Source organism: Sminthopsis crassicaudata, chromosome 3 (assembly GCF_048593235.1).
Source record: "Sminthopsis crassicaudata isolate SCR6 chromosome 3, ASM4859323v1, whole genome shotgun sequence".
In the NCBI taxonomy this organism is placed as follows: domain Eukaryota; kingdom Metazoa; phylum Chordata; class Mammalia; order Dasyuromorphia; family Dasyuridae; genus Sminthopsis; species Sminthopsis crassicaudata.
This window is the reverse complement of record NC_133619.1, coordinates 396,018,254-396,032,181: the sequence shown is the minus strand read 5'-3', so window position 1 is coordinate 396,032,181 and position 13,928 is coordinate 396,018,254. Positions and strand designations below refer to the sequence as shown.

The window sequence follows — 13,928 nt, the reverse complement described above, 5'->3', positions numbered from 1 at the left end:
CTTTTTCAAGAAGGAAGGCGAATTTCTTTGGGGGGGGGTCTTCTGTAAAAAAGTTACCTTGATTTTGATTGGATAGTAGATCTGACTTGCATGAACCTCTGAGGAGAAAAGATTACTGAGTTATAGATGTGGGGGAAGAACCTGGAAATGGCAATCCACAGTCTTATGGGAAGACAAGACACCCATACAATTATCAGTAATAATTCACATTTTAATAGCTTACAAAATGGCTTTTTCACAATCATGTGAAATGGGTAAACACACCTTACAGAGAAAGAGTTGGACAGCAGGACTAAGGAAAACCTAAAAGTCCTCTCTTTGGTTCTTGATTCATTCATCTTGTTTAAATTTCCTTGTGAACTGTCAGATTGGCTAAGATGACAGGAACAAATAATGACAAATGTTGGAGGGGATGTGGGGAAATTGGGACACTAATACATTGCTGGTGGAGTTGTGAAAGAATCCAGCCATTCTGGAGAGCAATCTGGAATTATGCCCAAAAAGTTATCAAACTGTGCATACCCTTTGACCCAGCAGCGCTACTACTGGGATTATATCCCAAAGAAATACTAAAGAGCGGAAAGAGACATATATGTGCCAAAATGTTTGTGGCAGCTCTTTTTGTTGTAGCTAGAAACTGGAAGATGAATGGATGTCCATCAGTTGGAGAATGGTTGGGTAAATTGTGGTATATGAAAGTTATGGAATATTATTGCTCAGTAAGAAATGACCAGCAGGAGGAATACAGAGAGGGTTGGAGAGACTTAAATCAACTGATGCTGAGTGAAATGAGCAGAACCAGAAGATCACTGTATACTTCAACAACGATACTGTATGAGGATGTATTCTGATGGAAGTGGAAATCTTCAACATAAAGAAGATCCAACTCACTTCCGGTTGATCAATGATGGACAGAGGTAGATACACCCAGAGAAGAAACACTGGGAGGGGAATGTAAATTGTTAGCACTAATATCTGTCTGCCCAGGTTGCATGTACCTTCGGATTCTAATGTTTATTGTGCAACAAGAAAATGATATTCACACACATGTATTGTACTTAGACTATATTGTAACACATGTAAAATGTATGGTATTGCCTGTCGTCGGGGGGAGGGAATAAGGGAGGGGGGGTAATTTGGAAAAATGAATACAAGGGATAATATTATAAAATATATATATATATATATATATATATAAAATAAAAAAAAATTTAAAAAAAAAATTTCCTTGTGAAAAGATGTTTCCTTCCCAATTTAGGGGTAGAAAGGAGAGGAAGAGAATCAACCCAATTAGGGTTGTTGTGATTGCTGAGATCTCTTTTGTCTTCATTTCCCTATTGCTCCCCATTCCATCCCAAGATAATCAACAGGACCAAGAGGGAGGCCAGGAAAGAAAAGGTGGTCAGAAAAGAAAGGGTATTCACCAACTCAGAAAAGGCACAACAAGGGTGAGACTAATTAGCCACAAGGGTGAGATGAATTAACCACAAATTAACAGCATCAATTGCCAGATGATCTGGTAAAGGGATAGTTGAGAGGTCAAATCTTTATAAGTCAGCAGAGCAGGCAAGCATACAGTTTTCTTAGTCGTATCTTGATATTAGAATTTTATCTGTTTTTATTATCTCTTTTCTCCAACCTCTCCTTGCCAATTCTTCTACCTTGAGGTGTTTGAGGTCCCGTTTATAGGTAAGACATGTCCAAAGGCAAGAAGAAAAAAGCTAGAAGTGAGGCCAGTGTTCCAAATGAGCCCCAACCTGAACCTGAACCTGGACATATACCTAACCCTGCACCTGAACTAGGACTTGAACCCACATGTATGCCTAAATCTTCATGTCCTTTTAATTGTTCACCTGAACCTAAAGATCTGCCTAAATCTTCATCCAAATCTGGACCTCAGCCTTCGGGTCCTTCTAAGCGTCCACCTGAGCCTAAAGATCTGCCTAAATCTTCATCCAAATCTGGACCTCAGCCTTCGGGTCCTTCTAAGCGTCCACCTGAGCCTAAAGATCTGCCTAAATCTTCATCCAAATCTGGACCTCAGCCTTCGGGTCCTTCTAAGCGTCCACCTGAGCCTAGAGATCTGCCTAAATCTTCATCCAAACCTGGACCTCAGCCTTCGGGTCCTTCTAAGCGTCCACCTGAGCCTAAAGATCTGCCTAAATCTTCATCCAAATCTGGACCTCAGCCTTCGGGTCCTTCTAAGCGTCCACCTGAGCCTAAAGATCTGCCTAAATCTTCATCCAAATCTGGGCCTCAGCCTTCTGGTCCTTCTAAGCGTCCACCTGAGCCTAAAGATCTGCCTAAATCTTCATCCAAATCTGGGCCTCAGCCTTCGGGTCCTTCTAAGCGTCCACCTGAGCCTAAAGATCTGCCTAAATCTTCATCCAAATCTGGGCCTCAGCCTTCGGGTCCTTCTAAGCGTCCACCTGAGCCTAAAGATCTGCCTAAATCTTCATCCAAATCTGGACCTGAGCCTTCTGGTCCTTCTAAGCGTCCACCTGAGCCTAAAGATCTGCCTAAATCTTCATCCAAATCTGGACCTGAGCCTTCTGGTCCTTCTAAGCGTCCACCTGAGCCTAAAGATCTGCCTAAATCTTCATCCAAATCTGGACCTGAAACTAGACATGGGAAAGAAAACGATGAAGGTGAGGAGGAGAAGAAGGAAAAGGTTTAGGGGAAAGGGAAGGAGGATGAGGAAAAAGAGGAAGCAGTAGTAACAAAGTAACTTCCAGTCCTGTTAAATTAACTTGGGGACTAGAGATTTGCATTTATGAATCTTTTTAAAGACCTGTATTAGGGGGAGGAATAATTACAAGTGGGCTTTAGAAGTGGAGTGGGGTCCAAATAGGCCTAGAATTATCTTTAGATAAATTAGGCAGACCTGAAGTAAACCACATTTGGTGACTTTTTGTCTAGGCTTTCCTATCTCCAAACACCTCTATCTGGATAAAATCTGATGAAAATGAACAGAACAAAGCAAAAAATTACAACACAATATGGGGATGAAAGTGACTTTTTATTATTTTGTTTTTATCTTTGTATCCATGGTATCTGACACATAGTAGGTCACCTATAGGGGAACATAAAAAGAATGGTCCCATTCAATTTGTTCTCATCAAGCAAATTAATGAACTGAATAGGACAATTATATAGTCAAATGTTGAGAAAGATTCTTCCCTCCAAATCCACCTCTACAGAAAAATGCCTTATTTCTCTGATTTGCAGGCCACTTCATAATGTAAGTTCACAAAATTTTCTTATGTCATAGACTCTTTTGCCAATTTTGTGAAAGTCTATGAATCATTTCTCTTTTTAAACAAATTCCATAGATTTACAAAGTAAATCAATTATATCTAAAAAAGATGTAACTTTCCCTCATCCAGTTCACAGCCCCCTAAAATAGACTCCTTGAGAATCTCTGCAGCCCAAGTTAATTGCCTGCCCTATTTGTTGGGACTTTAGGAATAGTTCTGGGGTCCCATAAGACAGACCAGTGTATCATGCTTCAAAGTGGCTGTCAGCAAGATTAACACCAATCAGGAAAAGAGGAAAGGAAGGAAGTGTGTATGTGGTAGTGGGATTCTGCCTCTTAACGAGTTAAACTGAGATAGAGGGCTGAAGGAAGTATCAACTAGAGAATAAACTTGGGCCTCTCAGTATTGGGGCAAGACTGGGGAGGAGGGCACCTCAACCCTATCAAACTCCTTCAGCCCTGATCCTATTAGTCATGAAGAAGCAACTGCAGAGTAAGGAAGGAATTTGCTCAGGACTTTTGGGGAAGGAATCAAGAGATAGGAGCATTGGTAGAATAAAGAGAATAACGATGACTATATGACCTTGGAATATGGGAGAAACTAAAGAAACCTATCATAATACAGAAGCAAAAATCTTGACCTTTCACTGTACTATGAATTATGATGATTGTATAGATCAAGTCAACAAGTGTTTATTAAGTACCTACTATGTGCTGGGTACTGTGTTGATCCAATGGAAAGAGGGTTGAATCTTAGCAACTTCAAGTGAAAAAATATTCTTTTGGGTAAAACTTGACTTTAGGAGTAACAAAATAAACCTAAAGCAGAAGTATCAAACTCAAATACAGTTATTCTTTCTACATCATGATTTTCTCATCAGTTTTGATATGTTGCTGGTTTGCATAAGGAATTAAATGGGAATTTTTAGAAGTTTTGAAGAAGCTGCAAACATTTGAAAGCCAACAGATGACACAGAAAAAAGTTTAGAAACTCAGAAATACATAAAATATACCAATAGTACTGATTGATATCCACACATTATATCATTCAATACTAAAATTCTCTGATATGAAAGAAGGACTAAAAAATTTCATAGGGATTTTCCAGATTAAAGGTTTGGGGGTATAGACCCACACTTCTAATCCTGAAATGTGAAAGGGATAAAATTTGGAAACTGATTCTGTTAGGCCATATGTTGATTTAGAAAACCAAAAATTGCCATTGTCTAGGTTATGTTGTATTTTAATTTCTTTTATTAAAAATTTTCTGACTACATTGTAATCTGGTTCCCTGGCCCTTGGGTTTTGAAAACTTTTTGCCACACAGAAGTAAAATTGATGATGTGGTCTGGGGGACCGTATTGGTCTATAGCTGAGGTTAGGCTCACTGAAAGATAAGAGGCTGATTTTCCTGATAATCCCAAATGTTCTCCTCTCTTTGGGGAGCCTACATTTCCCTTCTTGGCCTAAAGAGAGTTAAAGAGTTATCTTGACTTTTGTAGATTTCTTTCAGTCTTTTTATCCCACAGTTTTTGTTCTTTGGTAGGATAACCTATATTCAATAAGTACCAGTTTGCCCAGGACTTCAAGGACTCCTTTTTACTTTTTCTGTAAAGACCTACATGTGAAATTGTTTGAAGGAGAGACTATAGTTGAGAATATAATAGTCTACCCAGACACCTAGTGGTTGATGACCAGGTATCTTATATTATGCTCCTTTTTAGGATTCTCTGGTACCCTTAAAGGAGTTTGGGGATTTCTAGTCCTTGCCATTCACTCCAGCCTCCCCATTGAGGTTATCTCCCCAAATTTTAAGGGCTTTTCAATTCCAATTCCTTTTAACCATTTAACTTTTACAAAAGAATATTACTTCTAAGGTAGAATGTATCCAACTCCCCTTCTCCAGATAGCATAATCCCCTTCCCTTGTTTCTCAGTCTTTGGGAAGGAGTAGGGATAAGGTTCACAGTTTAATCCACCACCCATATAAATTATCCCACTAAATTCCAAGTCCAAAACCCCTCATGACTCAAGTTCCAGGCACCCTCCCAGGCACCCTAACTTCCCAGGGTTTCCTGTTGATGTGGCTATATCATTTTTTAAACTTTGATCCTTTTTTTTTTTTTACCTTTAATTTTAAAATAATAGCCTTTTATTTTCAAAATATATGCAGATAGTTTTCAACATACTCTTGCAAAATCTTGTGTTCCAAATTTTTTCTCCCTCTCTTCCCCCTATACCCTCTCCTAGTAGGCAAGTAATTCAATATATGTTAAACATGCTGGTTGCAACATTTAACCTGGAATCTTGCCTCCAAAGCCACCAAGCTCAGGGTTTCCACTACTTTAATCTAGACCTGAAAACCAACCTTAACTAACCAAAACCAAAACTCAGATCCTAGTTATTGGGGACACAGTTAAAAGAAGGATGGGGAACTTTTCTTCACCCAGTTCATGGCATCTATGCTATGGAGCAACAGGATCCTGACCTTTTCTGGACACTAGAGAATGAAGAGAGGGGAAGAAGGAGGAGGGGGGAAAGAGGAAAAGAGGAGGAAAGAGAGAGATGGGAAAAGGAGAGATGAGAGTGGGGGAAGACAGAATATGCTCATCTGGTAATTCTGAAGATCGGTCTCTTCCAGCTACAAAGTCAATGAAAAGAGATCACCTTCTCCCAGAGGTGGGTTCCTGGAACCTCCCAGGCAGCTGCCACTCTGTGAGGTGATCTGGGCGTGCCCTAAGCCTATTATAGAAATATGAATCAGTCTGATTTTATGAGAAGTCCCTTGAGACCTAAGCCAGTCGATATAAAGATCATGCTTGAGGTTTTTGACCAAATGCATTATTTATGAAGTATAACCCATATCCCTAAGAGAAGTATAGGCAGGATTCTGTAGGAGTTCAGAAAGGGGAAATATTTATGTAGAGTAATCAGATCAGGCTTTTTGGAGGGGATGGTATTTGAGTAGGCCTCAAATAATGGATAGGGTTTTCATTAAGTCGCTTCTTCCTCCACTTTATCCTCCACTCAGCTGCCAAACAGATCTTCCTAAATACAGATCTGATCCCCCAATGAACTCCAGTGGTTCCTTATTCCCAGCATCAAATTCAGAACCCTCTGACATTCTTCCCTATCTCTCCCTTCATTTTTCTAGTTTTTTATACATCTTTCTTTCCTCCACATTCTTTGGCATCCTTACTGTCCTTCCAATAAGATCTTCCATCTCTCCACTTTGGATATTCTTCCATATCTGGAATGCTCTTTCTTAGCTCTACTTCCCAGCTTCTCTAGCTCCCTTCAAATTCAAACTGAAATCCTACCTTCTCTAGGAAGCCTTTCCAGACCCTTCTTAATGCCAATGTTTTGCAAGACATCCTGTACATTTCTTGTTTGTATGTAATTGTTTGCATGTTCTCTTCCCCTTTAGACTATTAATTAGTTCCTTGAGGGGAGGAAGTGCTTTTTGCCCATTTTTTTTTTTTTTTGTATTTTTAACGTTTAGTACAGTGACTGGCATATAGAGACATTTAATAAATGCATAGTGTCAGTGACCATTTAAAACCTTTGTAGTTCCTGCCACCCTAAGAATTGCAAACAATAGACTGAAGTGGAACTGTAGGTACATTGTTTTGATTGACTAGATTTAAGTGATAGAAAAAATGTTAAATAAAGTAGATTAAATTTTAAAAGTGTGCCTGGCAGAACACTTTTTTCCCTGATAGAGAGATTTGTTAAATTAATTAGACATGGAGTGAGGAGAGTGCAGAATCAATTGAAGTTAAGAACCTGGGGGCCAGAAGGCAATAGTATCCCTGACAGAAAGGGAGATGCTCAGAAGAAGGGTCATGTTTTTTTAAGGAAATAGGCTGAGTCCTCTTTGGGACTTAAGGGGTTTGGGATACCTATGGGACATTAAATACAAAATGTTCCATAAGTAGCTAATGATGGAGGAATAGAAGACTAGAGATAGATATAATCATCTGATCATTAAACTCATGGGAGTTGATAAATTCCACAAGCAAAAGTTTAAAGGAAAAAGAGAAGGGGACAAAGCCTTGGGGAATACCCTTAGAATGAGGTTAGAAAAAAGAGGCTGAAAAGAATGATCAGATAAGTAGAACAGAACTAAGTTGCAAAAAATTCAGAGGAGAGTATCAAGTACTAGAAGTGACTAACAATATCAAATACTGAAGAAATCAAGAACAATGAGATTGAGGACAAGACCATTAGATATGGCAAAGAAGTCATTAGTGACTTTGGAAAGAATAGTTAGGTTGGAAATCAGATTGGAAAAAGCTTAAAAAAGTGAAGAAGTGTGTTAAGGACTACGGACAGATTTTTTTTCACGTTTTCCTGCCAAAAAGAAGATACTCATTTGTATATTAGTAGGGTTTCTTAAGATTTTTTGAGGAAGGGGGAGAGCAATTGAAAAGGGAGACTTGAACATCTTTATAGACAGCAGAGGAGAAAAAGACCAAGAATTCCCACTGTATCCAGGACCATCTCCAATCATCCTAATCTATATCTTGCTATGCATTCAGATGGTTCCAGAGGAAAAAAACAAGGTTGGTAATTTTGCACAGCTCCCTCAAGTAAATCCAATTAATTTTCCTGTCAAGACATCACCTCCCTGATATTATGGTCCTCTTTGAGAACTAGGGACAAAGAACAATAGACAGAAGGAAAGGAAATGGTAGATAGGGAAAGATGAAGGACTGGTAAGAGTTTAACCAAGGAGCCAATCCCATGGAAAAGACAAAGGATGGATCAAGAATACACAAAGAGAGGTCTACCTTAGCAAAAAGGGTTAAAGTCTTTGGATCAAGACTTAAAATTAAGTTAAATTTGAAAAGATTCATTTTAAAAATTAGATTGAAAAATTTGTCATGTATTAGGAATAGACTTATTTCATAGAGGTCTAGAAGACAGAATTGGGGAATATGGATGGTAGTTATGTGAAGACAGGCTTTGGCTCAATGAGTCAAAGAACTTTCTATTAAAACTCTCTGTAAAAGAAATGGACTACTTGGCCAAACAATAAATTAATTGTCTGTCATTCAGCATGTTTGAGCAGAATCTGGAAATTTCTGAGAATTGTTGTAAGGAAATATAGAAGTGAATTTAGTTCAACTTAAATTTTTAAAAATTTTTTATTATAGCCTTTTATTTACAAGATATATGCATGAGTAATTTTTCAGCATTGACAATTGCAAAACCTTTTGTTCCAATTTTTCCCCACTTTTCTTCTATTCCCACCCCCAGATGGCAGGTAGACCATTACATGGTAAATATGTTAAAGTATATGTTAAATACAATATATGTATACATGTCAATACAATTATTTTGCTGCACAAGAAGAATTGGACCTTGAAATAGTGTACAATTAACCTGTGAGGGAAATAAAAAATGCAGGCGGACAAAAATAGAGGGATTGGGAATTCTATGTAGTGGTTCACACTTATTTCCCAGAGTTCTTTCGCTGGGTGTTGCTGGTTCGAATCATTGCTGTTCTTTTGGAACTAATTTGTTTTATCTTGTTGAAGAGGGCCACGTCCATCAGAATTGATCATCATATAGTATTGTTGTTGAAGTATACAACGATTTCCTGGTCCTGCTCATTTCACTCAGCATCAGTTCATGTATCAATTTAAAATTCTAATGATCAAGAATGTCTTAGAACTAGTGACAATGAGATCACAAGAGTCAATTGTTAAATTTTTAGTGTGACCATTTACATATTAGAAATCTACAAACACCAAGATTAGGATTTAATTTATGATTCTTTTGTTTGTCTAGAGTTAAGAAAGTGTTACAAAGTAAGAGAAAATGTTAATAATGCTTTAAACTTTAAAATATATTTTGTATATATTTCACTCTCTTCTCATTCAGTTGAATACTAGCACATTCCTACCATGACATAATGGAGGAAAAGATAAGAAAGTTAGAGGGCATAACTAGAAGTAGTAGATAAAGAAAGGAATCAAGCATGTATTAACCACCTACTGTGTTCCTGGAACTCTAATAAGTGCTTTATAAATATGATTTAATTTTATTCTCACTCTGAGAGGGAGGTGCTATAATTAATTATCTCTCTTTTACAGATGAATAAGTGAGACTTAATGGGCCCTGATGGTTCAAAGTGAAATGTATAAATAGCAAAGAAACCCTGAGTCTTCCCCTCCCAGATTGATAATTTTTTTAATTAGGTAAAAAATCATCATAAATAACTTGTCCAGAGTCACACAGCTATAAAATATTTGAGAACAGAATTGAACTCTGATCTTTCTGAATCTTAGCCTATTACACTGTTGCCAGTGCCTCCCAGATGTCTTCTGTACCTAAAAGTATAAAGATAACAATTTAGATTTCAGGAAGTAACTCTTTACAGCAACTGGAGTTATTTAAAAGTAGCCTGGGAGCTGAATGATCACTTGTCTGCTATGTGGTAGGAGATCCTTATTTAGTTATAGGATGGAATTAATGGCTCTGCCAACTCTGAGATTCCAAGCAACTACTGATAAGCCAAAGAAAGATACAAATATTTCACTGGTTCCTCTCCCAAAGACAGCAAAGCTTGTTTGTTATCTATGGAACAAAGGTTTTGTTCCAACTTTCTTTTCCCTTTATTCATTTATCATATTCTGCCTTGTATTATAGTCTATTTGGATACATATTTATTTTTCTTCCTTTTAAGAGCAGGCCTCATGAGCCCTAACATATATAGGGAGATACACCTTTGAATTAATGTTAAAGGTATTACAAGCAAAGGAAGTTCTCAAGCAAAGGGTATCACTGGGTCTGATATTTTAAGATTGGTACTGAGTTCCTGGAATCATTTCTCTTTTTAAAATTTATTTATTCATTTTTAGTACACATTGCTTTCTGAATCATATTGGAAGGGAGAGATCAGAACAAAAGGGAAAAACCAAGGGAGAGGAAAAAAAAATAAGTGAAACATACCATGTGTTGATTTCAATCTTCATAGCTCTTTTTCTGGATGCAGATGACATTTTCTATCTGAAGTTTATTGGGATTGCCTTGGAACTTTAAAAAATTTCCATAGTATCAATGACAAGTACTGATAGTTTTCATCATTCATTTTTAAGTTTTTTTTTTCATAGAACCAACTTCTAGTTTTATTTGTTACAGTCAATTTTATGAATATCACTTGTAATTTTTAATATTTCCAAATTAGTGGGTTTTTAAATAATAGCTATTTTCAAAATGTATGCAAAGATACCCACTCCTGCAAAATCCAGAGTTCCAAATCTTTCTCCCTTACCTCTCCCCACACCCTCCTAGGCAGAAAGCAATCAAATACATGCTAAACATGTGCAGTTCCTTTGCACACATTTGTACATCTATCATGATGCACAAAAAAATTAGATGAAAAAGAAAAAAAAAAGAGAAAGTAAGAAAGCAAGCAAACAATCAAAAAGGTGAAAACACCATCATCATTTTTTTGGTTAAGATTTTATATTCCAAATTTTTCTTTTTCTCTTTCTTAACTATCCCCTCACAAAGACAGCAAGTATTTTGCTATAGATTAAACATGTATAATAATTTTAAACATATTTTCACATTTGTCATGTGAAAGAAAAATCAGAACAAAAGGGAAAAAAGTGAGACAAAGCAAACACAAAAAAGGTGAAAATAATATGCTTTGATCTATATTCAGTCTCCACAGTTTTCTCTCTGGAGGCAGATGGCATTTTCCATCCCAAATCTATTGGAATTGTCTTAGATCACTGTGTTGCTGAGAAGAGCTAAATCTATCATAGTTAATTATCACTTAATCTTGCTCTTATTTATACAATGTTCTCTTGATTCTGCTCACTTCACTCCGTATCAGTTCATGTAAGACTTTCCAAGACTTTTTGGAAATCAGCCAGCTCATCATTTCTTATAGAACAAAAATATTCCATTATATTCATATACCATAACTTATTCAGTCATTCTCCAATTGATGGACATCTGCCCAATTTCCAGTTCTTTGCCACCATAGAAAGCTGCTACAAATATTTTTGGACATGTGGGTTCTTTCCCCTCTTTTATACTCTCTTTGGGATAATGAGATCATCTATGAATGAGGAAGCAGTAAGAAGTCTATAATGGGGTTAAAAAAAAAAAAAAGGCTAAGATATATTTGGCCAAGATATCAGAACTGGTTAAAATAAACCTCTTTACTTTTTTCTCCAGGACTTACCACTTCCTCAACCGAATTGCCACAGAGAACTCATGTTCCTGTCCAAAATGCTCAAGACACAAGGCAGCGCTCTCTAGCTGTTGTCTCATTGTTCCATAATTGTGGGGTGCCAGAACATCGGGAGCTCCTACCACAAGTTACATGGAAAATTCCTCCAGCAGCTTGTCGAGGGTTGGATTTAAAGGAGTTGAGACAAGTTGTTGAAAAATATTGTTTATACTCCTTTGATTCTCTACCAGATTCTTGGAGTTTCTGCCAAGCACCATATTACCAGTTCCCACCACAGGTCAAAACACAGAAGCCAAGAACCGACACAAATTCAACTCGTCTTGAAAAGGTTTTTCGGCGTGTGTGCAGTCACTGTTTGAAGATTCACTCAAGTCCAAGTACTTATAAAAGGGAAGAGAGCCATCAGCCTATAACTTCAACTGAAACTCAAGTGCCAGCCAGACCTCCAAGTCCAAAACTGGGTCCAATTGGACAAAAGAGCAAAAAGTCGATGAGAGCCCTTACAAAGGCTATAGAAGTCGGCAAAAACTATCTGAACTACCTTGAAGAACAGCAAACTTGGGCAATTCAATTGGTCTTGATGTTGAGGGAGCCCGAGAAAGGCATTCCTAGCAATAAAGAAATACAGAGGATGTTGCAGGCTGACCCAGCAGAACTCATTCGTGCCCATATCTTAGACAAAGAAGATCATGGAGCTGCAACAGCAGCAGCAACATCGATTGAAACAGCAACAACAGGGGCATCAACATCAGCAGCAATAGAAACAGCTACAACAGCTAGAATAGTAGCAGAAGAAACAGCTATGACAATGGCAGCAGCAGAAGCCGCAATATTGGTAGTGACAGCAGATACAGCTACAATAAGGGCACTGTCATCTGCAGTAGCAGCAGCAGATATAACAGCAGATGTAGCAGCAGCAGCAGATGTAGCAGCAGCAGCAGATGTAACAGCAGATGCAGCAGCAGCACTAGATGCAGCAGCAGCAGCAGTAGCAGCAGCAGATGAAGAAATAGATCCAGATACAGAAGCAAAAATGAAAGCCGCAGAAGCAAGAATGAAAGCACTAGCAAGAGCAGTAGCAATGGATGATGAAATTCTCTTTAGAAAACAGACAGACCATGAAAAGCCAGATATTAATTGTAGTAAAGCAGGGATTAGAATCTTTTGGCTTTGTCTGGAGTACATGGACCCCGACTCCTTGGAGAATTATAAACGATACTTTGAACAAGAAGACAACCACTGTATCCTCCAAGAGATTATGGAAATATTTAAAAAGCTGGTGAAATCTATCATAAAAGAGAGAGTTTACTCAAAGCTCTTTTCAAATATCCAAATGGCTGACAAAGAAGATGAGACTGGAATGCCCCCCAAGTCTGATCAACCAGATGATCACATTTGACTATAGTCAGAATGAGAGAGACCAAGTGCAGCCCAGATGCCCTCTTATCAGGAAGTCCGGATGCCAGTGGTCAAATCCAGAAAGTGATTACAATCTTAATGAATTTTGCAGAATATTTGGAAGATGATTCATTTTTTCCAGGCCAGCAGACATGTTAGAGTAGGTAGGACCTGGCACTTGAGAGCAGTCCCAAGTATTCAGAAGTATCTATAAGAAGCCAACTCCCTGACTCCTACTAGGTTAGTCATTTTAGTAAATCCAAATTAATACTAGTTTAGTTAAGGAGGGTATTCAGGTTCTAGTACCTGTTGAAGGGGGTGAGACCTAATCTTTAGCATATGGAGCAATTACATTCAACACTTGTTACTCTTGGAGGAGGGGAGGGAGTGAACTTTAGTATACACAGTCTCAGCCATGATTGATTAAGGCTGTGCTGTAGCTTGTTTTTAACAATTATATGAATGTCAAAGGTGAACTTTAATAAAGCTCCAAGTCTTTGTTTTTAATTTTTTTTTGTCTTAATTGTCTATTAGACCTCAGATTTGAGGAGACAATCTCTCTCTAGGAATTTCTCTGGGAATCTTTGTCTATATTTTGGGTTACTAGTGGGAAGTGGAGCAAAAGTTGAATTTACCACCTGATCTACCATTAATCACTTAATCGACAAGCATTTGTAAAGCACCTACTAGATGCTAGATTATGGATTGCTAGATGGTATAAGAGAGAGAGTACCAGGCCTGGAGTCAGAAGGATCAGAGTTCAAATCCAGCCTAATACACTCAACACTTCCTAACTGTGTGACTGAGCAAGTCACAAAATAACCCTGTTTGTCTTAGTTTCCTCATCTGTAAAATGAGCTGCAGAAGGATATGGCAAACTACTCCATTATCTTTGCCAAGAAAACCCCAAATGGTATCACAATTTCAAAATGAGTTGGACACAATTGAAATGATGGACGACAAATGTGCCGTGTACCATATTCGCTTCTGAGAAAACAGACAGATACAAGTATATAGATAATAAATTCAAGAGAGTTTGAGACAACACCTTTATTTTCTA

General features: G+C 37.8%; 1 protein-coding gene across 1 annotated transcript; it reads left to right on the top strand.

The window, feature by feature from the left end:
* Positions 1-1,565: 1,565 nt before the first annotated feature.
* On the top strand, positions 1,566-13,367 carry LOC141562323 (uncharacterized). The gene is made up of 2 exons (XM_074302319.1): positions 1,566-2,648; positions 11,455-13,367. Exons 1-2 carry the CDS (start codon positions 1,697-1,699, stop codon positions 12,867-12,869), a joined length of 2,367 nt encoding a protein of 788 aa, XP_074158420.1. The 5' UTR covers positions 1,566-1,696; the 3' UTR covers positions 12,870-13,367.
* Positions 13,368-13,928: the final 561 nt, after the last annotated feature.